At 36.5% G+C, this 25,807-nt stretch overlaps 1 protein-coding gene across 2 annotated transcripts; it reads right to left on the reverse strand.

Annotated features, from left to right (window-relative positions):
* On the reverse strand, positions 1-20,493 carry KLRG1 (killer cell lectin like receptor G1). Of its 2 annotated transcripts, none has more exons than XM_054590956.1 (5): positions 20,406-20,493; positions 17,838-17,942; positions 14,422-14,591; positions 405-508; positions 1-112 (listed from the first exon to the last, which is right to left on the reverse strand). In XM_054590956.1, the coding sequence occupies exons 1-5, from the start codon at positions 20,491-20,493 to the stop codon at positions 1-3; spliced, it is 579 nt and encodes a 192-aa protein (XP_054446931.1). The 2 variants fall into 2 exon arrangements, with proteins under 2 accessions (XP_054446931.1, XP_054446932.1); XM_054590957.1 differs by having other exon boundaries at positions 14,422-14,566; positions 17,834-17,942.
* Between the last annotated feature and the right edge of the window lie 5,314 nt (positions 20,494-25,807).

Raw genomic sequence — 25,807 nt, forward strand, 5'->3', positions numbered from 1 at the left:
TCAAAGTCTGGCCTTCTTACAGGCCCATTTTAAATGGGCTTGACAGCTAGCGGCCTGGAGACCACCTTTGCCAATGACGCCACACGTCTGTGCCAAGCTGTTTGAAACAACCCTGTAAGAAATCAGAAAAATCAATCAAGGTGACATACAAAGTAAAGGAGTATAAGGCAAAAAGAATTAAAAAATAAGCAAATTCTTTCTTCCTATTCAAGCCCCATTTCTCTTAGCAACCAAAACACAGCAGAATAAAAAATGCTCATTAGCCTCTGTTTAAAATGTCTTTTTTGTGTCCTTATCCGCTGTTGATTTCCTTCCCTGTTCCCTATAGCCTTTCCTCTCTTCTCCACCTACTATTTTTGATCTCGTTCACATATTCTCTCTTTCTTTCTGTTGAAGCCCCTTACCTTAAAGAGTTTAGGACTGATCCATTTTCCCACCTCCAGACAGAATTCTTCCTCAAACCAATCCAGTAAAAAGTGTCGTTATCTAAGAAAATTTTGACCGTGTCCTAAGAGAGAGATTGAAGATGAAAAAAAGTAAGAAAGATGCAAAAAAACAAAGAAGAGACCAGTGTCATTGTCAAACATTTATTCCTTAACAGCCTCTCTGTCATCATTATTATGGACTGAATGTTTGTGTCTCCTCCCAAATTTTATATGTTTAAACTCCAAACTCCAATGTGATGGTATTTGGAGATGAGGTCTTTGGGAGATAATTAAGTCTAGATGAAGTCTTTAGGGTGGGGCCCTCGCTAAGGAAGGAATTGGTGTCTTTATAAAACATGACCAGAGCTCAATCTCCCTCTACCATGTGGGGACAAAATGAGGCGGTAGCTGTCTACAAGCCATTAATAAGGTTCTCTCACCAGGAACTGAATCTTCTGGAACCTTCATCTTGAACTTCTCAGCCTCTAGGACTGTAAGACATAAATGTCTGTTGTTTAAGCAACCCAGTCTATGGTACTTTAATAGTCCAAGCTGACTAAAACAACCACATACTGCAGATAAACTATTCTCTCTTCTAAATTCTAATTCTACAGATTTGTTTGCAGAGTGGAGCACTTCCTAGACTTGACCTATTTGTCTGTAATCGCATTCTTATAGCAGATAAGATAAATATTATATTTCTACCCTCTGTTGCAGCTTCCTCCTTGATTGGATGGAGCACCTGATAGGTATTCAGATAACTTTGAAAAAAAAAAAAAAACAACTAAATACTGCTGGGGATGCAGTCACCTTTTTCATTATCATTTAATACATAAATTATTATTAAGCTTATGGGAATTTTTTTTCTTTTTCTACCAAACTCCCATTTTCTAAGTTCTTATCCAACTTACATAAGACAAGAGAAAACGGATCTTAAGGAAAAAGCTTAAGGTAAAGTTGAATTGGTTACAACCTTTATGTAGCTGAGACTGCTCACTAGAACAGAGAAAAGATTCTTTCCTCTGTAGAGTCTGACACTGAAATGGAGTTTATATCACAAGGGAATTGCCTCTATAAATGAAATAAGATAAAGGATAAATCCCAGAAGATCAATTTTGTTGTAGGATTTGGTGTTAGTGTAATGAGTTTATTTTGCAAGAAATGATCACCTTGGACTTTGTTACAGAGTTTTGTTGTGATATTTAATTTTCAAGGTGATGTTAATGTGACAAGTATTGTGTTTGTTCATGAGCAAAAAGCTAACGCTGTAAGTCTGAAGACCAAAAAATTAATGGAAAACCATGACTTGTAAAATAAGCAACTTGGTGTTTGTATATGTTTTTAGAATATGAATGGAAATTTAAAGGCATTCATATGTGTCTTAACAGATAGCAAAAATAACCTGGTTACATGTCGTGGGCAAGTATAAATGTATGCAGTAGCATTCATGGACATCAATAACTGATGTCTCTGTGTTCTAGCAAATATTGTATGTATAATTAATAATTGTCCAGATCCTCTCTTTACTTCTTATTCTAATTCCCTAAAGTCACTGCAAATCCCTTGTGAAAGAAAATGGAAAACTAATACAAAAGCATTTAAATTGTTTCCTATGTTCCTCCTATTTCCCAGCAAGCTTGTTTTTCAGCGTTTTTGTTTAGTTACTTAGTTGGTTTAGTTTCCACTGAGTTAATTTGATCTGAGGGATGTTAAAGAAAAAGACCATAACTTGTTCCCATGAGCATTTCCTGACTGATCATTTGCTTCAAGCCTCTTTCCTGTACCAATGCTTTGAGATAATCGGCCATGTCATCCAGCCATAGCCATTACAGAGAACATCATGTTCTCAGACTCAGTGAACTTGATTTGATTCCTCTCCTCCCTCTGTAACCTTCTCTCCTTTGGAGGAACAGGCATGCAGAAATGGCAGTGAGATATGTTGTTTCACAGTAATTTAGTGGTAGGACTTGGACTAGAAGCCAAGGCCTCGGCATGTCCTCTACAGATACAGTCCATCTCTCTGTAACTCATCTCTCTCTTTAAACTGCACTTTCACTAGACCTGAAAAAATTGTGAGGCTCCTAGGATGTGCCAAGAATCACACACATTCAGCCAGCTAAGACACTATACATTCTCTCTGATAAAACAAGACAAGATGACAATTTAAGCTTTTATTATAACATTAAATTCCAATATTAGTTACTTCCCTGGGGTTTTGATGTTGCTACAGGATGGTGAATGAATAAAAATGTTTATTAAAGCTAATACATTTTGTTTCTCATTATTCCCGAGGTCAGGTATCTAAAACCTATGCTACAAGAGGGAGACCCAAGATGGCAGAGTATTCCTGGATTTCCCTCAGGCCATCTGAGAGCTCTCCTCTAGAAGCTTTTAAAAAATCAAAGAAAACTCTTTTCTTCTTGAAGTTTCAGGAAAAAGTATTTTTAAACTCCCTCATTTTGCTCCAAATATATGCATTTTTGTTCATTTAACTGTTCATTCAAAAGCATGAACTTCTTTTCTTTAAACTCTGGCTATTAACTTTGTTAACTTTTCAAGGCAGGGTCATGGACGACTAAGGTGAGTTCTTACAGGGACAGGGATATAGGTGCTATAATATGTAGCAGAGGTATTATTCACAAATTGTATAGTGGGCACCTATATGGGGAGAAGAAAGGACATTTTTTAAAAAGATGCTCAATTTCCTAATATGATCATTATATTGTTGTTATACCTTGGAGCAGGGGATGAGTAATAAAAAGATCCACCACTGATGATGAAAATTATCAGTTTGTAAAATAATTAAGAGGAAAAGTAGAATATTTTATACATGTTGCTATGAGTAGGCTACAGGGTAACTTCAAATAAAATAGAAATGTGAGGCAATTATTTAAATAAAACAAGATAATGTCATATCTGAGAGATTATCATATTAAATGATGTCCATTAAACTGTAAAACTGGATGAAAGAAGTACCTGCATTCAGAATGTCCTGAATGTGGTTGATTGTGTATTAGATTATGGTGTTCCAGCTTTCGTACTTATTTAAGGGTTGATTTAAATTTTTCATACTATAAAACATTAAAAATAATAAGAGAGAGATATCACTCAGGTGCCATTAAAAACTTACTTGGAATATGTGTACCAACATCAATTTTCCTTTTGTAATACTTAATAATAATAGAAGAATCATCAGCCAATCCCCATGTTTCAAATCACTTAGGGAAGTGGGGAGACAAAAATTCTGGGTAAGTAACAAGGCCGAGACTAAAAAACTAGATTCAAAATCATGGTTTTGAGAGACTAGGCTGTCACAAGTTGCAGGTTTTCAAATGGACTTTGATTTGAAGGTTATAAAGTTTTGTTGGCAACAGTTGGGATAATAATGTAATGAGAGGAGAAACACCAATAAAACTACTTTTCAGTAAAGCTTATATTGAATGATACTTTGCTGAAAATAACAGAAGCATCAGTGTTTAAAATACACATTTTATCATTAAGAGCCGCAAACTTAACTGATTAATACTGTGACATTACATGTTTTGAAAAATATTTGAATCCAGATAATTCCAAAAATACCAATGTGTCAATTGATTTCTTCAGATATTTGCAGTGAAGTTAGACTAGGAACTAATAGAATATCTCAAAAGGAATTTCAACTGGAGAGAATCAGGATTTTGACTATTTTTAGACTGAATGTTGGTTTTGTAAATTTGCTTGTCAGGAAGTTCAATCAAATGTCAGGGTTTTTTGTTTTTTGGGTTTTTTTATAGAAGGAAAGACCAGAACAACTTAGAATTATTTTCTGTTAGGATTATGACCTATCTTAAAGAATTTTAAAAATTACTTTGGTACTTATATATTTTAATTGTTTTTGTGTTTTCCAAATACCATATTGATATTTTAATGAAATTAATTTGTCCCATTAAAGCTATGAAAAGAATTTCTTAAAGCAAAAAAACAAAAAACAAAAAACTTCTTTTTATCCAGAAGCTACTAAGAAAGCCATGAGATTTCAGCCCTCTACGATTATTTCAATACCACTAGATGTCCCACTGTGATGTCATTTTTATTCCACTCCATGCAGATGGTTACTAAAAAGCAAGAATTCTAGGACAATGCTCTTAACAGCATCTCTAGACTATAGCTTCTTTTAGCTACTTGGAGACTTCTGCTAATATAATTAAATGATTAAAGAGTTTCTCTTCTAATGTCAAGAAAGGCATTAAAGCCTCTTTGCATTCCCAGTAAAAACACTAAAGAAGAATGAATGTCTTAGCTTGGGCTGCTATGACAAATTACCATAGACTGGATGATTGAAACAATGGACATTTATTTCTCACAGTCTGGAGACTGGGAAGTCCAAGATCAAGGTGCTGGTAGATCTGATGTCTGATGAGAACCTGCTTTCTGGTTTGCAGATAACTGTCTTCTCACTGTATCCTCACATGGTAGAGAACAGAGACAAAGGCAAACTCTCTAATTTCTCCTCCTATAAGAGCACTAATTCCATCATGAGTGCCCCACCCTCATGATCTAATTACCTCCCAAAGGCCCATCTCCAAATACCAACACATTGTGAATTAGGGATTCAATATATGAATTTTGGGGGGTTTTGGGGGTGTTTTTGGTTTTTTATTTTATTTTATTTTTTAATATATATTTTATTGATTATGCTATTACAGTTGTGCCATTTTTTTTCACCCTCTTATTCCCTTCCACCCTGCACCACCCCTCTCCCCAGCATTCCCCTCTCTTAGTTCATGTCCATGGGTCGTACATGTAAGTTCTTTGGCTTCTCCATTTCCTATACTATTCTTCACCTCCCCTTGCCTATTTTGTACCTACTATTTATGTTGCTTATTCCTTGTACCTTTTCTCCCATTCTTCCCCCTCCCCTTCCCTTCTGATCTCCATTTCTATGATTCTGTTCCTGTTCTAATTGCTTAGTTTGTTTTGTTTTTGTTTTTTTAGGTTCAGTTGTTGACAGTTGTGAGTTTGTTGTCAGTTTACTGTTCATAGTTTTTGATCTTCTTTTTCTTAGATAAGTCCCTTTAACATTTAATATAACAAGGGCTTGGTGATGATGAACTCTTTTAACTTGACCTTATCTGGGAAGCAATTTATCTGCCCTTCCATTGTAAATGGTAGCTTTGCTGGATAGAGTAATCTTGGATGGAGGCCCTTGTCTTTCCTGACTTTGAATACTTCTTGCCAGCCCCTTCTTGCCTGGAAGGTTTCTTTTGAGAAATCAGCTGATATTCTTATGGGAACTCCTTTGCATGTAACTGTCTCCTTTTCTCTTGCTGCTTTTAAGATTCTCTCCTTACCTTTAATCTTGGGTGATTTAATTATGATGTGCCTTGGTGTATGCTTCCTTGGGACCAACTTCTTTGGGACTCTCTGAGCTTCCTGGATCGCTGGAACTCTATTTCCTTGGCCAGATTGAGGAAATTCTCCTTCATTGTTTTTTCAGATAAGTTTTCAATTTCTTGCTCTTGTTCTTCTGGCACCCCTGTGATTCTGATGTTGGAATGTTTAAAATTGTCCAAGAGGTTCCTAAACTTCTCATTTTTTTGAATTCTTGTTTCTTCCATCTGTTCTGGTTGAATGTTTATCTCTTCCTTTTGTTCCAAATCATTGATTTGAAACCCGGTTTTCTTCCCTTCACTATTGGTTCCCTGTATATTTTTCTTTATTTCACTTTTTATAGCCTTCACTTTTTCCTTTATTTTGTGTCCATACTCAATCATTTCCTTGAGCATCCTACCAGTGTTTTGAACTCTGCATCTGATAGGTTGGATATCTCTTCATCGCTTAGTTTTATATTTGGAGTTTTGATCTGTTCTTTCATTTGGGCCATTTTTCTTTGTCTCAGCACACCTGTTACATTGGGAGTGGTAGAGCCTTAGGTATTTGCCAGGGCAGGGCAACCCAGATCACTGCATTGTGATGTTGTATGAGGGGGAGGGGTCTGAGAGGAAACAGTGTCACTTGCTTGGCTCTCGAACCAGGCTTTTAGTCACTTCCCCTGCTATCCACAAGCCACAAGCAGATTGGGCCCTTCTGGGTGGGGGTGAGGGGTTGTGTATGTTCTAAGACCCCATGGGCCTCTCCAATGGATTCTCCTGTGAGGCTGGGAGTTTCTCCTGCTGCCGCAACCCCCACAAAGTTTTTACCTCCAGAGGTTTTGAGTCTTTCTTTTCCTACACTGGAACCCTGGATTGTGTGGTTTGTCTCACTCCCCAGCTGTTCCTCCCAGTTTATCTGCCTGAAAATGTGGGACTGTCTTGTCTGCCAGCTGCCACCTTCCCATGCATCCTCTCTGCCCTGGCTGCCCATCTCTGCCCCTTCCACTGATCTTGATGAATGTTTCTCCTTTAGCTCCTTGGTTGTCAGACTTCCATATAGTTCAATTTTCTGGCAGTTTTGGTTACTTTTTGTTTTTAAATTTGTTGTTGACCTTCTTTTGGTTGTGTGAGTTGGAAAAGTGTCTCTGTCTACACCTCCATGTTGGCCAGAAGTCTGTTTTCAATATATGAATTTTGGAGGGTTACAAATATGCAGTCCATAGCACAAATAGAACAAAATTTTTTGTGCTATTTGCCATTTTCACAATAACTTCTATTTTCTCTTCACTGGATTTAAATCCTAGTTTCCACTGAAAACACATGGTTGAAGCATTAGAAAAATCAGCGCAACTTATTTACTAGCACCTCCTTCCCAAATAATCGATCTCTTGTGATAGCTTTGTTTTCTCAGGGTAAAGTATCCTGAAAACAATTATGTCATATTATTATGTATGGTACATGAACGTTTACAAAATCCCTTTTCATTCTATTGCCAATTTCACTTAACATGCTAGATATGCACTATGGCATTTAGGAAAACAAAACAAAAACAATATACTAGTGCTTACCACTATCTCTGTCCCTGTTGTCTGAAGATGAACAAATTGCTTAACCTGGCTGAGCCTCAGTTTTCTTATGAGGATTTATTTAGCTTAGAGATTTCCTAAAATTTTTTCCAATTATAAAATTCTGTGGAAGGTAGACAAATAGTATCATCCTCATCCTTATAGATGAGGAAACTGGTTTTCATGAGTGAAATAACGTACTGCCCAAGGCTCCTTATTAAATAAGTATCAAGTTTTCTCTCCCAGTGTTAAATGTTTGCATTATATAAGGCTCTCCCTTTCTACTAATAAATAAAATCACATTGTGCCTCTGATTAATGCTGTCCAATAATTTCTTTTTTCACACAGAATAAAACCTAAAATCCTGACTATGTATTACAAGATCTTACCTGACCTAGCCCCTTCCAATAATTTATTCACTTACTAGTTTCCAATCACATGAGCCTTCTTCCTGTTCTCTTAACGCGTCAAGGTCATTTTTACTTTAGGATCTTTACCTAGCTTTCCTCTATGCCTGGAATACCCTTCCCCTACATTGTTATAGGGCTTTCCATTCAGATCTAGGTGTCAGCTCAAAAGTTACCTCCGTAAAAACGCCTTCCTTAACTGACCAACCTAGAACAGTACCTACATTCAGTATTATAACATACTGTTTCATTTTCTTGAAAGCGTATAGCAACATATTTATTTGTTTACTGGTTTGTGGTCTGTCTTTCCTCTGACTAAAATGAAGCATCACAATAGCAACAACTCTTGCTTATTACTATATCCATGGCACCTAGAAAAATATGTAAAATTATGTCCAATAATATTTAGAGAATTCAAAAATATAGTGTCTAGTCTTACACTGCAGGAGATTAAAACCTTTTGAAAGCAAGCTCTCTGCATTTTTTATTTTACCCCATTGAGTACTTAATTGCATATGTTGGGGGTGTGGGAGTAAACTGAAGAATAAAGGAAGGATAAGAGAGATGAAATAATATCTTAATTTTCAGAATAGCTTGAAACTTTTTATGCATTTCTTAACCAGATTGCTAAAAAGGATTATTGAAATTAGGGGGAAATGAGTTTTTCCTCATTTCTCCAATAGAATTATAAAAGCAACAGTGCAATTCTTTCTTCTTCTCCTCTCAATAAAAGGAATAACAACTGTAATAATAAAGCACAGAAGTGAATACTTACCCACAAACTTCATTTAGGGCCTGAAGAGCTCGGCTTAGGTAATGCTGCTTAAAAATTCCAACCCTACAATGAGTGCTCTTAAGTGCTAGACAAAATTCTAAGTCACTACTTCTCACTGTTGAGAGTAGACAGTATAATTTTACTGTATCACTTTCACTTGAACACCTTCCCACTGGAAGAAGCTTTTAAAACCAGAGTGCAATTCTTACATTCTATGTATTCATGGATAATGTGTGTGCGTGTGTGCATGTGTGTGTGCAGAAGCGACCTAAAAATATAAGCAAGGACATTACCTCAGAACTCTTCGCCTGTAGAGAATGTGTGAACTAAAGAACTTAGGTGTTATGTGGCTTGTTTGGTTATATTGTAGGAAAAAAAAATGCAAAACTCAAGTGCAAGATGAAGACAAAACCCAAACATAAAATTAGGTACACTTTTCTTTCCTTTTTCTTTCTTTTTTTTAGGTCAATATTTATGCCTTACACACACACACACACACACACACACATACTTTTAATACTTTTACAGGTAATATTTTTTAATTGTAATTAAAGTATTTTAATGTGCAGAATATATTCCTTAAACATCCAAAATTAATATGATCTATGGAGTATATCTAACTTATTTCAACCCATGAAGAGGTAAACTACCAATATGTCAAAGCTACTAAATTGGCCATATCTTTGACTGGCTAACTTAATTTCAGGAACTATACCTAAAAGAAATGACCTCAAGAAAAATAATTTATATAAATATGCTTATAGCTGCATAAAAATTGGAAGTAAAAATTTTGCCTTAAAATCTGAAAATAGATAAAACCAAACTAATACAGAGTTTTTTAAAAACTAAATACCTAGAATAATTTATTGTTTGAAAAAAACAAGAATGAAATAATGCTACATGATTTTTTAAAAAGCAGAACATAATTACAGGGTGTCCAAAAAGCCTAGAAACATAGGATAAACATATTTTTAAACAGTATGTCTGTTATATTTTTAAATAATAGCATTAATATATTTCTCTTCAATCTCCAGACCCTTTTCAGGTAAAGTAGTTAAAGCAAGGAATGTAGTTAGGAATTTGAAAATAGTAGAATACAGAGCACCCATATAATCTAAAATCAATTTAATCTATTGCTTTAAATTTAGAGTTGTTTCAGCTGAAAATGTGTCCAGAGGTTAAATAAAAACACATTAAGCATATTACTTGTACATGTAACTAACATATTAGTTTTTTCTGTTTCTAGACTTTAGATATCCTTAGTAAATAAACATTGATTACTATCATATCAAAATATGCAGAACAGTATGGTAAGTGAAGTAAGCCAGTCAGAGAAAGGCAAATGCCATGTGATTTCACTCATATGTGGAATCTAATGAACAAATGGAACTAACAAGGAAAATGGGACCAGACTCATAGAGGAGAGGAGGAGGACAGTGGGGGTGGGGGACAAGGAGAGGGGGTGGAGGGTATTAAGCAAAAAAGGAGAAAGGACTCAGGGACACGAACAACAGTGCTGGGATTGCCAGGGGGCAGGGGTATATGGGGACTAAATGGTAATGCGAAAAATACAATAAAACTTTTTTAAAAAATCCAAATAGGCAGATACATTAAGAGATTTCAAAAAGCGGACAGGCTATGAATTATGACTTTCATATTGATAAGAATTTTCCCTATAATTTCGTGTATGTGCACAATACTTAAATAAGCCTCGTTCCATACACCAGAGCACTTTAAAAGATAGTTTCAAAAAAAAACTGCTCATCAACAAACACATGTATAAACAAACTGTGATATATTCAAATAATGGAATATTATTCAGCCATACAAAGGAATGAAATTCTGATATATGCTACCGCATGGATGAACCTTGAAATAATCCGTGTATAAAAGGACATAATAGACAAACTCAAAGAATCCAAGAGTAGAAAGGGGGTCCCTAGGGGTTGGGAGAAGGAGAAAATATGGAGCTGTTGTTTAATGAGCACCTAGTTTCTGTTTGGGATGATGAAAACACTCTGGAAATGAGCAGTGGTGAGGGCTGCACAACAAAGGGAATGTACTTAATGCTGCTTAATTGTACACTTGCAAATAGCTAAATGCTAAATTTTATGTTTTGCATTTTTTTTAAGTTTAAATAGAAAAGAGAGAGAGAGAGATCTTAACCTATCTACCACACCAATTCTTGGACTAAAATTCATACTGGTTGCTTGATCTGTTTGTAAAGATAGGGTGATAAAAGACAAATTATCAGAGTAGGAAGACCTCCACAATGAAACAATTCTTCTCTAATCTGCCTTGTGTTTCCAGTCATTTCTTTCAGTCTTCCAACATACAATTTCAGATTTCCTCATAAAGGAAATGCTCAATTAAACAGATCATAATTAACTTTGTGGTACATATTTTACCAAAATGTCATGTCTTGAGAAACAGAAAAGAAAAACAAGTTACTCTGACTGAATTAGTTAAAGTGGAAAAGAAATATTATAATTCTTACTATGTTAAAGAAATTTCCACATAGACTTTTCTCACTTAATATTTATAACAATTCCTGAAAATTCTTTCTTCTCTTGGTACATGAGGAATTGAAAGTCAAAGAGGTTAAGAAAATTGCTGAAGTTCACATAGTAAATAATGTAGTAAAAACAGACTTATGACTGTCTGAAAGAAATTAAGCTCTTCCCATTACCTGATTCTACTTTAAAATATGGTGAAAAGTGACCAAAGTTTTTGTATTGCAGTCTCCAAAAAAGGAAAACTTGCATATAATTAAACGTAAAACCTAAATACAAGAAAAGCCAGGGAGAAGATAAAGACAATCCCAAATCATAAATTCTAACGAGAAAGACAAAGTTGAATAGGTTATTGAAACAATAAACTCTGATTATATCATTTCAAGTTATGGCAATGAAGAAGAAAGATATTGTGAGGTAGAGAACATCGGGACAAATTAAAAAACAAAAATATTTCCATAAGGAATGCTCTACTAAATGTGTATTTTTGAATCATACATCAACAACTCTAAGAAAAAAATGCTACTATCTAAAGTATACTGAGCTTTGTTGGGGGAAAATGACAACAAAAATCAAGAATTTCAATATATCTAAAACCTAAAGATAAATTCAAAAAGCAAGAACAACAACCAAGGCCAAATACCGTATGTCAACAGACACCTGAGGAAATAACAGAGTAATTCAAATATCAGCTTTGTTTTTATTTTCTTAAAAATACAATAAATCTTTATTTATTGTATTTTTTTTCCATTACCATTGATCCCCCTTATGCTCTCTTCCACCTCCACCCAAATCTTAAAGTCCAAGAGAAAAGAAAGAGGTAAGTGAGTATTTGACTATTTTAAAAATATTTAAATCCCTTGGAGCATATCATGTACATTTCAGATTTTAAATTCAAATAATTTTTAAATATGTATAGAAAAGGAAAGGCAACAGAAGGCAATTAATAGGAAAACTTTATCTCATTTTTCAGCATATACAAGATGGATTCTAGAAGCTGACAAATACAATATTTCTGTAAGTGACTATAAAAGGTGGGGTAAAGTGGAGTTTAAAATCTGGCTCTGGAAGAGGAAGGAGTAAGAAGAGAAGAAGGTGGAGGAGGAGGAGAGGGGGAGGAGGAGAAAGAGGAGAAGAACTGGCTTTGTCAGATTTGTAAACTTGGATTTGTACTTGTCAGTGAAATGGAGGTGTTGAATTCTACTTTGTAGGATGTGCTATGAAGATTAAGAGTAATATACATAAAATACCTAGCACATAGCAAGTGCTCAATACATGGCAGTTTCTATTATTGTTTTTATACTCTGCCATAGCTGGTCAAATACAGGGTGTATATCCTGTAGCCTCTAGCACAGAGCAACCTCATTCCCTAGCAGTGTTCTCCACCAGGAGAATACCAGTTTGAAAAACTTCAGTTTTAATACACCCATATGCTCTTTTGGTAGCTAGTATGATGCCAGGAATACCAAGCAAACCTTAACATGGTATGTAAATCTTGCCTTGAAAACAAAATAATAACACTAGTACAAGAGGCTCATCAAATCAAAGTCGAGTTGGTTCTACAGAACCTGACAAAAGCTGAGACAGAGAAAAAGGATTAGGCCTGAGAATCAAAGGAATGTCAGAAGTAAAACTTATCTGAGGTTAGTATTAAATCTATCAGGGATATTCTACTTTCTGCAATATCCACTTGAACCAAGGGATCTTAAGAGAAAATAAACCAATTTTGGACATGCAGCCAATTTAACTCTGTTACTTACACAATAGCAGAGGCAAGATCCAGCGAAAGTAAAGAAAGAAATACAAAATTCCTCTAATAGCTATTCCATCCCACTGGGGAACCGTAGGGAAACAAATATCCGCAGCTCCCAGATACTCTGTGCCTTAGCCCTTTCCCTCTGCATCTCGTTATCACATTGCGTAATCTATAGTAACTGCCACACCGCAATTCTCCGTGGCAGTGCCTTGCATTATGACTCGCTTTTCTGTTTATTGGTATTTGCCTAGCAATGTTGCAAGCTCTTTGCTCACTACTGCTATTGATTTCAGTCAGTTCAAGCTCTCAGAAGGAGCTTTATCAGAATGAGAATAATAGTTATACAAAAAGGTCCAGAAAGCAAGGTTACTGTTACCTTCAGATGCCATAAAATAGAGTTTATATGCCTGATGAACAGACCCCAAATACATTTTGCCTCCTAGTTTAGGAAAGGCATAAAGGAAGAGTCATGGAGGTGGACTGATTTGGAGTTAGATTCTATGCAAAATTTCAGAGGAATGAGTATTTATTTCTTTGATAGAAAACAAGAATTTAGATGCTTTAATCTCTCTTTTTTTAATGGGAAGTTATAAAATCCAGGAACTATATGTTCTCCCCAACAGATTTAGAGTAATCATCTCTCTGAATTTCCCATAAGGAGGGTAATATAACTGAATTTTTAATAAGCTGTTCTCTGTATCTTGATTCTACCCCCAAAAAGAATATAGAAAGCAACATTAGTACACAAAAAGCATGTGTATGATTTTGCACTAAAAACCATACTAGGATTTCTTATTTTCTTTGTATATGTTATTTACATCAAGTTGGAATTTGATTGATTTTTGCAGCAGGTTTCCACAGCATGTCAGTGCCTTCTGTTACCTTGAGACGCTCTAGGATTAATAAAGAGTTCTCCTCCCGGAGGCTGCTAGGTAGACAGAGAGGATCTGAGAGCTTTGCAGGAAGTGGAGTCTACCATCTTAACGCTGAGAGGAGCTTCAGATCACACACACACACACACACACACACACACACACACACACACACACACCCAGAGTTCCTTCCTTCTTTCCCAATTTTCTATAACTGCTTTCTCGTCACACACCCCAACCCACTCCCAGTTGTTTCCTAGACTGGAACTTACTAGATTCCAATGAATGAAGGAAAAATGTTCAAAGGAAGGCATTTAAGCCCTTGCCGTAGTCTCTTCGTCCCCATGCTGTCTCTCTTCTTCTCACCCCCAAGTCCCACAGGCTCTCACGCAAGAACCCGCTGCCTCCTTGTTGTTGGACCCGTATGTTTCTGGATCTAATGAGTCTTTTAGTTAAACCTGTACTTCAGGTCTAACTTCTCTCTGTTACATACTCATCATTCTTCTACCTCCAACCTGCACACATACATGTTATACAAACACCTAGGTTTCTATAACTGAAGGTTGTTGGGTCAGGCAAAGAAAGGATAAGGAGTGGAGAAGGAGGAAGAAGAAGGGAGGAGTAACGGAGGAAGAAAGAAGGGAAAGCAAGAGGAGAAAGAAAAATACTCCTTTTGTTCAACAAAAGAGAATACATAATAGATTAAAACGTCATTCACCAAGAAAACAACATACTTTCGCTAAATGTTTGCATTTACCATTTCCTGGTGGTCTATAAACATAAGGAGTTGTGAGTCTTCTGCTAAGCAGAATTCCAGACTAGAATTCCAGTCCTTTTTCTCCACTGAGAAGTAATAACAATGGTCACCATACCCCATCCAGAAGTCTGGGCAACAAGGACAGCTGGCACAAGTGGAGTGCGTGGGACCTAGAAAGGAAGAGGACCTGGTTCACAATCTTTATGGATCACACCATCTTGGAAATGAAATGGGAGATAAAATGAAATATGACAGTCACAAGTGTCTTCCCTGCCCCACCACCTTCCAGACTAAAGGTTTAGAGGGATGCACGAGAATGTGTTAGGTAGGGTAGATAGTAAACCAAGGCAGGGAGGAGGAGGGAGACATGTCTCACCCACTGACTCAGCCGTCCTGAGCCTGGTCCGACAATGTTGCCAGGTGTTCCAACATCACAAGAAACACTATGTTAGACGGGAGGAGGGAAGCCCTTGAAATTCTATATATTGTGTCCACTATCTGGGAAAGAAAGCCTTGACACTGTGTATTCATCCCAAGGCCTGTCCACAGTGCCCAAAAAAGAAGCCCACAACACGACTTTGGTTAATTCCTTACCTCTGGTCACTATCTGCTTTATGAGAGAGTCCCTAATGCTTAGAGAAAAAGCTCATAAACAACTTTGGGAAACTGCTTCAACTTTAATCAACTGACTCCTGTCACTCGTCTCTTTTACAACAGGATGAACAAACAGAGCTTGGAGCAACAAAAGAATCTGGGCTAACAGACGCCCATACGTGCCTAAGTGTCGGTCGTCAAGTCCCACCCAGGAAAGCTGGCACCACCTTTATCCATCAATCAATATGTAACTTCTTCACCCCCATCCTGCCAACTATATAAGTCGTCAGAACAAGGGACCTGATGCTCTTACCACCCTTGCTCTGGCCGTCCTTGCCCTTGCCTCTTGCTGCCCTTACCTTGCCATGCCCTGAACCTGTCTTTTGCCCCCACCTCGGCAAGGTCCATTCTCTTCCATGAGAACATATCACTAATAAGCTCTGCTTTCACACTAATAGACTGGTTGATCTGTAATCCGTTACTGTGTCTGCAAGAAAAAGTGAGTTTCTCCCCTAACAAGTGCATGGCCTTAAGTTAAATACCTCACTATGTCTAGCTCCATCACTACTACTGTACATTCCACTAAGCAAGGACATGACTGAAACTGAAGGAGCAGGGAAGGATGGGAACAATCTGGCTGAGGACTGTGAAGAGAGTAGTTACTTGTGCTAGAGGTATTCATACACATGTGATAAACACATCAGATAAAATTACCACATTTGCATATATGTCAGTGTACTGTCTATAAAGGCTCAGTGTATGCACAGTGTAACTGCATAACATGCATTGCTTAAATTAGGCAGAATCTTTTGGAATCCAACCAGACACTCCGTAATAGCACAAAAAAAAAGGGGGCAGAAACTGGAAAGAGCAAACTTATCTAAACTAAAATGTTATTTGATTTTTGCATCACAAATGTGATTGTCTATCATCATTGGAAATTGAATAAAGACATCATTTCAGCAAAAAGAATTTACTTCAGATATTGAAAAAAGATTTTCTGACAGGGAAGGGTACCAAATACTAAAGAAAATACAGAACATTCTCATTCCTTTAAAAGGGTTGGATTATAGGCCTGTGAACATGAAAAAGAACTAAATAAACTTTCAAGGTAATTTTAACCAATATTCCACAATTATATTAATTTTTTACTTTCATGAAACATATTTATATAAACTCACCATAAGCACAGTGGGCAAAGATGAGCCATTTTATCAAGTGAACACATGTGTAGATATATAAGTGAAAACTGAGTATGCATTGTGGACAAAAAAGGACTTCTATGGACAATAACCTCACAGGATGATCTGATCATCAATTCCTACCTAGGCAGGTCATGGTGGGTACCAAAATCCCAGGCCTGTAAATTCTTTAGTGAAAGGTTTTAAAGTAAACCCTGTCCATTGCTCTTGTGCATCTAGGTTAACACACCTTCCAAATGCTAAAAAAGCAATACCTCTCAAAGGCATAACCACACTCAAGCGAGCACATAATCTTAACTATCCTATAAGCCAATCTCCACCTTGCTGTTGTCTCCCACCTTCCTGTAATCTTCTTAATTTTAAATACATTAAACAAACTGCAAGCCCTGGCAGGCGTAGCTCAGTGGATTGAGCACTAGTCTGCTAACCAAAAGGTCACCAGTTCAATTTGCGGTCAGGGCACATGCCTGGGTTGTGGGCCAGGTCCCCAGTTCAAGGTGTGTGAGAGGCAGCCGGTTGATGTTTTTCTCATACATAAATGTGTCTGTCCCTCTCTTTCTCCCTTCCTTCACCTCTCTCTAAAAATAAATAAATAAGATCTTTTCAAAAAAGAGAAAAGAAACCACAAAACTGTTATTCTCTGAAGCATTTGAGATCTTATTTCCTGGCAGTTGTCAATTTTGGCTCAGATAACCTTTGATAAAAATTCTCTACAGATTTGGATGTTTCTAATGTGGACAGTATCTATTCCAGATCTGAGAATTAAGAAGTGGGATAGTAGTCCTTTCTAATGTAAAGATTAGACAACTTTTCTATGGATAGCCCTGGCATGGAACAAATACACGGTTCTAGAGATTAAGTTTAAAGTTGACACCTTATATATTTGTGCTTTTTTTCCATGCAACTGTGACATTACCCAGCCTGAATGAGAAATTCCAAAATTCCCTAGGAATCTCCTTCTGTCAAAGGTAGGACTCGGATCTGAGGTACTGACTGATCCTGGGGCTGAACCCTTAGAATCCTACTGAATAGTCTGTAAAACATGTCACTAACAATCACCCCCAGATAACATTATCTAAATTAGGAGTCTGGATTGTGAAGTAATAAACCAAGGGCCCTCTGGGTTAGCATGTGTAAGGGCCTAGGAGAACTCAATCTAGAAAAGTTTATTTTATAAAATGTAAAAGCTAATTGGAAAAAAGAATGTGTCTAATTAAATTATGACATATTTATAATGCAAAAAGTTAAACAATTAATATTATAATTTATCATGATAAACATGATAGTAGGTAGGAAAATGTTTGACACAATTTGAATTAAAAAGCAATATACAAAATTATGAGCATATTTTGATTAGAACTATAACCAGCCTTACTTTTAAAAAAAAAAGGGTGGGAAGATTTTAGAGAACTTGATTGAAATTCTGTTAAGAGAATAAATACTTACATGAATGCATGTAATTAAAAACTAGGAGGTTATACCCAGAAAATGTTGTTTACAAGTGGTGATTTATTTTGTTGAAATTATTTTTCGTTTTTCAAATTTTCTGACATGTTCTATTGCTTTTATAACACAAAATGGAGAAATGAAAGGTTAATTGGGGTTTAAATTAACACTTACCCTGGCACAGAGTCCATTTGTATAGCAGCACACTCGCAAGAACGGCACTCAGAAGCCCCAAAGCTATCACCGCCCACCGAGAGGGAGAGCACCTGGAAGGGGAAGCTGCAAGAACAGAATCCAAAGCAAAATCCTGAGTCAAAATAAAAATTGAAGAAAAAGAAAAGATCAGGGAAGGATATCTGGGATCCTGAAGCAATTGACCTAGTAGGAACTGAGACCCAGGCCCTAAGGATCTCGGATCTGTCAAAAACTTGTTCTAAAGTCTAGCGTAACCATCTTTATCAAGTTACATGCTATATTTATCAAGTTAAGAATACTTTTTTCCTATCCTGACCAGTGTGGCTCAGTTGGTTGGGTGTTGTCCTGCAAAGCAAAAGTTCTCATGGGTTTGAAGTTCTTGATTCCCAGTAAGGGGAGAGGCAACTGATGTTCCTCTTTCTCTCTTTCTCCCTCCCTTCCCCTTTCTCTAAAAATAAATTTAATAAAATATTTTTAAAAAGTTAAAAAAAATTTTTCAAGAAAACCTCCTTTAAGAAAATGGGTGTTTTTCCTTTTAAATTGTGGTTTATACAGTCTCATGCTTTAATGGTGAGTGTATAAATTGGTACGAACTTTTTGGAGGACAATTTGTCAATGTCCACCAAAATGGCAAAGGCATTTATCCTTTACTTATCAATTTCTTGTTGAGAAATTTTCCATACAGATACTAACACATGTGCAAAATGTTATATTTATAAGGCTGTTCATGGCAACAATATTCATAGGAGAAAAAAGATTAAATTCAGTTTCAATGTCTAGCAACAAGAGAGCAAGTAAATTTTGATATATTCATAACATAAATATGCAAGTACTAACAAAAGAATAAAGACATTTTTTTTCTTTTAAATGTATATGGAATCATTGTCAAGATATATAGTTAAGCCCTGACCATTATGACTTAGTTGTTTGGAGGGTTGTCCTGTACACCAATAGATTCCAGGTTCAGTTCCCAGTCAGAGCACATACCTAAATTTCAAGTTCAACTGATTGATGTTTCTCTCTTACATCAATGTTTCTCTCTAGCTCTCTCTCTCTCTCTCCCCCATATCAATAAAAACATATCCTCAGGAGAGGATTAAAAAAACTTTTAAAAAAGATAATATAGTTAAGAAAAAGACATTCTGCAGCACGTGTATGCTAATATATCTCAAAGTAGACACAAGAATCTTGATGTTTGCCTCCGGGGAGGGAAAATAGGTCGCTGGAAACAGAGATAGGAGAACAATTTTTTTACCTTCTTTTGTATCTTTCAAATTTTGAACCATGTAATATATTACCTATTCAAAATTTAAATAAAATGACCTATATCGCAGAAGTGCTTTGTAAACTGTTGTTATTTGAAGAACAAGGAGTTCAGGTTGATATCATTTTTTAAGTATTGGACACAATTTCAATTAACTGTTATATACAACCTATATCTAAGAGTGTTATATCGATTTCACTTGGAAAATTAAAAAAAAAAATGTTTTTACCCAGACTTTTATTTTAAAAGTGTAGTGTTCTTGTCCTGGCAGATGTGAGTCAGTGGGTTAGAGCATCATCCCATAAACCAGAAGGTCCCGGGTTCAATTCCTAGTCAGGGCACATGCCTAGGTTGTGGGTTCAGTCCTTGGTTGAGGCACATAGGAGAAGCAACCAAGCAATGTTTCCTCTTGAATGGATGTTTCCCTCTTCCTCTCTCTCCCTCTCTCTCCCCCTTCCCATCTCAATAAGCAAGACTTCCAGTAAGAATTTTTTCAAAAAAAGTATACTGCTTCACAGTCTGAAAGTATAGAAGTGTGAACAGCAAATATCTGCAAAGTACGATACTTATGTTCTAGTTTTCACTACTTTATTTCACAACCTTTAATTTGGAAATTGAGGGATTAATTCTGTCTATTTGGAATTTACTTTCTTTTTAAACTTATTTCTTTAAAAAAATGAGTTTCATAGTGAGAGATACACATAAAATGTCATTCACTTTATTGTTTCTTTCACTGTGAACAATTAATTTATTGTAGTACCACTTGCTTAGTCGGCTTAGACTGCCATAACAAAACACATTAGATCAGGTGGCTTAAACAACATTAATTTATTCTCACAGTCTGGACCTGAAAGTCTAAGATTAAGGTGGCTGGTGAGAACTCCCTCCCGCAGCAGACACCTCCGATGGTCTCACATGGTCCCTCCTCAGTAAAGGACACATGCACACACACACACACACACACACACACACACACACACACAGAGTTCTTGCTTTAGTTCAGGAGCAATGAAGAATAACAGAACTGCCCTGGCTGAGGTTTCCTAGATGAGATCAGAGAAGTGAATGGTTAGAAAAGAATTTACCTGAGATCTAAGACCAGATCCTTGGCCATATATCAAATTTTCACATGCCAATTCTGGACCTCAAACTGAAACTAACATATGTCCTCAAATTATCCTCAATTTTTCTGGATCCTCTACTCTAAATTTAGTCGACGTCTCAGTCATCCCATAACCTGCAGTAATTATGCACAGTTTTCCAGACTAACTTGGTTCACATACCTTTTTGCTGGGGTCTGTAGTCATTCTGGGCTTGTGGTACGGTAGACAATTCTAATACAGAATAAACAGCATTGTCAATCATCTCCATCTAATATCTTTCACTTCAGTTGAGAAAACAAAATTAGAGAAGTGTGAGGAGATGTGCACCAGCGAGGAAACAGCCCCATCTGTAAACTGCTAGCAGGAAACTTGTAGGGTTTTTTTTCAAGGTACAGGTGACAAAAACAAAAGTAATTTTTCAGGAAATGATTCAAATCCTGGGGCTGCCTATAGAAATCAATATTCGAAACTGTCAATTTTTTTTTGCCTTACCATACTCCCTAGATGCTTATTAAATATAAAGCGTTGAGCAAAAGAAGACTTACAGTTGTTAGTACACAAAACACGGTATTTTGACAGTGTGGAAAGATTACTTTCCATACAAACAACTGTAAACCTACTTTTTCTCCATCCTGTATATTAAATTGATTGCCTATCTCATCTAATTCTATGGAACAAGAAAAAGTTGTTCTTCAGTCAGCAATTTCTACTACGGAAAAAAATAAAAATGAGAGTGGTTCCTAGCTATGAGTTTATCTCAGATTTTGTATTCGCTTTTTTTCCTTTGAGAAAATACATGCATGCCAAGTGGGACTGATTTCATGGTTTCTTGGACCTTTTGGGTAGTATATGTGATAGAGAGATGGACTATTGGCTGAGTGTGCCTGGAATTATGGGGAAAATGGACTATTGCCTAATTATGTTTTTTGAATATTCTATTCCCCTATGTTCCCCCAATCATTCTCCCAAGTGTGCTCTAATCTTTACCCTTCACAGTGTCAGAAATTCCATTAAATTTGTCTCCTGTTCTCTTGTTTTTGTATGCAAAGACAACTATAAAAGGAAACACGTTAAATAGTATATACCAAAGTGATTTATCTTTAATATGAGAATGGTTAATAAGAAGTTAAGAAAAACAGAAATCAAAACTCTAAGAGTAGATAAGGTCACCAAGACAGAATGTATTGATATAAAGATAGAAAAGAGGAGAAACAGGAAGAGCATATTAATAAAACTACATTTCTGTTTCCTGCCATAACAGAGTGCTAATAGACTTGACCTCCAACCAAAAAATTATACATGAGGCAACTGTCTCCAGGCAAGAGACACTGGCAGCACTGTGATCCTTGAGAGGAGGGAACACACAGAAGTGAGCTCTATCGTCACCCTAGCATTCTGCCAAGGCCACTTCCTGGCACAAAGCTGGAAAATACCTTCTAAACAGGGCGGCAGCCTCACCAAGCTGAGGAGGTAGAGATCTCAGTTTTGAGCTGCTTCTATGGCTGGAATTTGAAGGGCAGGGTACCTAGTAAGAGGGAGTTACATAAAGAGAGGTGTCCAGAAGACTGCATGGATACTCAACATAGATCCTTGGAGAAGAGCTAGGCTACAAAGACAGAGGACATGATTCTGCAAGTCCTAGGAGAGGACTTCCTGAAGGGCTGGCAGGTAAATAAGTGAGACCAGAGGTGGTATGGTGCTAATCAGAATGAACAAAGAAACAAAACAAAGGTTGACAACACAGAAGATCCACCAGTAATTTAGATGCCTATAAGAACAAGTTTTGAGAGCATTTGCGATCTTACTTCCTGCTGTATGTCATCAGTTTGACTCAAATAAACTCTTACAAAAATTCTCAAAAAAAAAAGAAAAAGAACAAGTTTTTATTCTCTTAAAGGGAAGACAACATAAACAAAATGTGGGCTATACATACAATGGGATATTTATTATTTGGCCTTGAACAGGAAAATGATTCTGTCACATCTTACAACATAGATTAACCTTGAAGACATTACGCTAAAGGAAATAAACCAGTCACAAAAAGATAGTCTCTGATTCCACCTATATGAGGTATGTAAAGTAGTCAAATTCCGAAGAACAGAAAGTTGGACGGTGGTTGCCAGGGGCTGGAGAAAAGGAGAAATGGAGAGTTGTTTAATGGTTATGGAGTATCAGTTTTGCAAGATGTAAAAACTTCTGGAGCTCTGTTGTACAGCAATGTGAATACACTTGCTTAGTCGGCTTCGACTGACATAACAAAACACATTAGATCAAGTGGCTTAAACAACATTAATTTATTCTCACAGTCTGGACCTGAAAGTCTAAGATTAAGGTGGCTGGTGAGAACTCCCTCCTGCAGCAGACACCTCCGATGGTCTCACATGGTCCCTCCTCAGTGCAAGTGTGCAGGAAGAGAGAGTGAGCTCTCTGGTATCTCTTCTTATAAGAACACCAATCCTATCAGATCAGGACCCACCATAATGAGCTCATTTGCCTTTAATTACTTCCTTAGAGGCCCTATCTCTAAATACAACAACACTGAAGGTTAAATATCCATGTAGGGCTTCAACATAATGAATTTAGGCATGGAAGGGAACACAAATATTCAGTCTATAACACCTAAAATGATTAGTACGGTTTAAAAAAAAAAAAGGAAGACAACATAGGAATTGAGGACATGACTAGTTCTAGGGTCAGGGCAGGAAAAACACAAGATAAGCCTGGAACATCTCTTAGTCCTTTTAGTACTAGAAAATAAGGAAGTATTCAAAACAATAAATTTAAAAAATGACGGGATCAGAAGGACTCAGGAACCAAATGAAAAAGGTCCCAATGGCCAAATATGAAACAATTAGAGCACAAAAAAATAGTATTGGATGATAAACCATGAATTAAAAAATTTGATTCCATACTGACATATTTATTTTTGAGACATAAAAATGGTACAGATCATTCCTAACTTAAAATGGTTCAACATAATTTTTTTTTATTTTTCTATGTTGCAAAAGCAATATACGTTCAGTAAAAACTTACCTCCAGTTTTCATCTTTTCCCTGGCTAGCATTTTGCATTATGATACTCTCCTGTGATGCTGCCAGCAGCACTGAGCTTCAGACCCCAGTCAGGCATGCAGCCAGGAGGGTGACCGCCAATACTCAACAGCATATTCACTGTGTGAAATGATTTTATCCGATTGTAGGCTAATGTAATGTTCTGAGCACGTTTAAATTTGTGTTTGGTTTATTGCACTTAGATCCGAGGTCCCCAACCCCTAGGCCTCTGGCTGGTACCATGAAACCAGTCTCTGGTGCCAAAAATGATGGGGACCGCTGACCTCGGTAATATCCCACACGTTCATATACATTGTAAATGGCAGGATTTACTTTTCTTTAAGACTGAATAATTTCCTCTTTTATATTATGTACATGCTGATAAAATGTCATACATACGTGACATTTTCTTTAATCATTTATCTGCTGATGGACACTGAGGTTGTTTCCATATCATGCTTACTACCAATAATGCTGCAATGAACATGGCAGCACAGATATCTCTTTGAAATAGTCATTGTATTTCCTTTGGATATATACCCACAAGCAGGATTGCTGTATGGTTATTCTATTTTCAGTATATTGAGGGCATCCATACTGTCTTCCATAGAGGCTGTACCAGTTTACAATGTCATTCACTTTATTGTTTCTTTCACTGTGAAGAAACAATTAATTTATTGTAGTACCACTTGTTTATTTTTGCTTTCGTTGTCTGTGCTTTGGGTGCACACTCCAAAACCTCACTGACAAGACCAATGTCAAGGAACTTTCCCCCTATATTTTCTAATAGGACTTTTATGCTTACAGGTCTTACTTTTAAGTCTTTAATCCATTTTGAGTTGTTTTTGTGCATGGTGTATAAAAAGGGTCCAATTTCATTCTTTTTCATATGGATATCTAATTTTCCCAGGACCATTTATTTGAGATGATCCTTTCCGCATTGTATATGCTTGATGCCTTTGTCAGAAATTAGCTTGCTGCATATATGTGGGAAATGGGATGATGCAGTCAAAATGAGAATGTTCTTCCTATGCTTTTTATGGTGTTAGCCTCAAGCTCTTTGCTCCACTGGATTGCTAATGCTTCCTAAGTGGACTCCTGAGGTCTTCCAGAACTATTTTCATTCGTGGGCAGCTGTCTAATCGCTGTTCTTTGTGGAAGGACAGAGGCTGGAGTCTCCCACTCTGCCATCATAGTAACGTCACTCCCCTGAATCCATGCTGACTGAAATAAATGATTGAATAAATAAAAAAGTGGGGGAGAAGTGATCAATCTTCCTTACAGAGATTCCAAATAATATATGTAGGTACTCACCCCATGTGATGTGCAATTTAATTCTCCTCCCCTTGAGTGTTGGCAACACATAGCAACTTACTATCAAAGAATAATGTATAGACAGGCAAAAATAGTAACTTGGCAGCAGAGATAACACAGTCACAACCACATAAACGGGGTTAACCCTGTGAACCACCAGTGATGTCTTGTTGATATCATGCACCTCCAATATCGTGCCATAAGAAAATAGCGGCTAACCACTATGGTATATTTTGCCAAACTCCATAACCTCAGTCTAAATGTGAATAAAAATTAGATAACTTCAAACTGCAAGATATTCTACTAATATCTGACTCTTCAAATATACCAAGGTCATGAAAAATAAGGGTATATTGAGAAACTGTAACAGACCAGAGAATCTATAAGAGACCAGAGAACATGAAGATCAAATGTAAGGTGTTATCCTAGATTAGATCCTGGAACAGAAAAAGGATGTTAGTGAAAATCTGATGAAGTCAAAGAAAACCTGGAGTTAGTTGATAGTAATGTAGCAGTGTTTCTTAGTTTTGACAAATGTGTCATGATTATTTAAGATTTTAACAATAGGGGAAGTAGGGTGAATGATATAAAGGAATGTTCTGTGCTATCTTTAAAACATTTTTAGTAAATCTAAAAATTATTCCCAAATATATTTTTATTTAAAAGAAACAACAAAATGCAGACTGCCTATAATGTAACATATTAATGTCCACTATGAAATAAAAAGTTATTACAAGGCAAAGAAATAAGAAAATATGGGTCATAATCCAGAGAAGAATCAGCAACTAGTAAAGAAACTTAAAATGTCATAGAAATAGGAATTAGCAAACAAGGACTTTATATATAATATAATTATATATAATAGCTATATAAATATGTTCAAAGATATAGAGGAAAATATGGTCATAATGAATAAAAAGATGAAGAATCTATGCATAGAAGTAGAAACTATTTTTTTAAAAAAACAACTGAATATTCTGAAGCAAAAAAGCACAACATTCATAATTTTTTAAATAACCGAATGGGAGCCCTGGCTGGGTAGTTCAGTTGGTTAGAGCATCACCCTGATACACCAAGGTAGCAGATTCAATCCCCAGTAATGGCATATACAAGAATCAACCAATGAATTCATAAATAAGTAAAACAACAAATCAATGTTTCTTTCCCTCTCTCTCTCTCTCTCTCCCCGCTCTCTCTCTCTCCCCCCTTCCCCCTTCC

The sequence above is a fragment of the Pteronotus mesoamericanus genome, unplaced genomic scaffold (assembly GCF_021234165.1).
Source record: "Pteronotus mesoamericanus isolate MK-2021 breed Mesoamerican mustached bat unplaced genomic scaffold, CSHL_Meso_final scaffold_21, whole genome shotgun sequence".
In the NCBI taxonomy this organism is placed as follows: domain Eukaryota; kingdom Metazoa; phylum Chordata; class Mammalia; order Chiroptera; family Mormoopidae; genus Pteronotus; species Pteronotus mesoamericanus.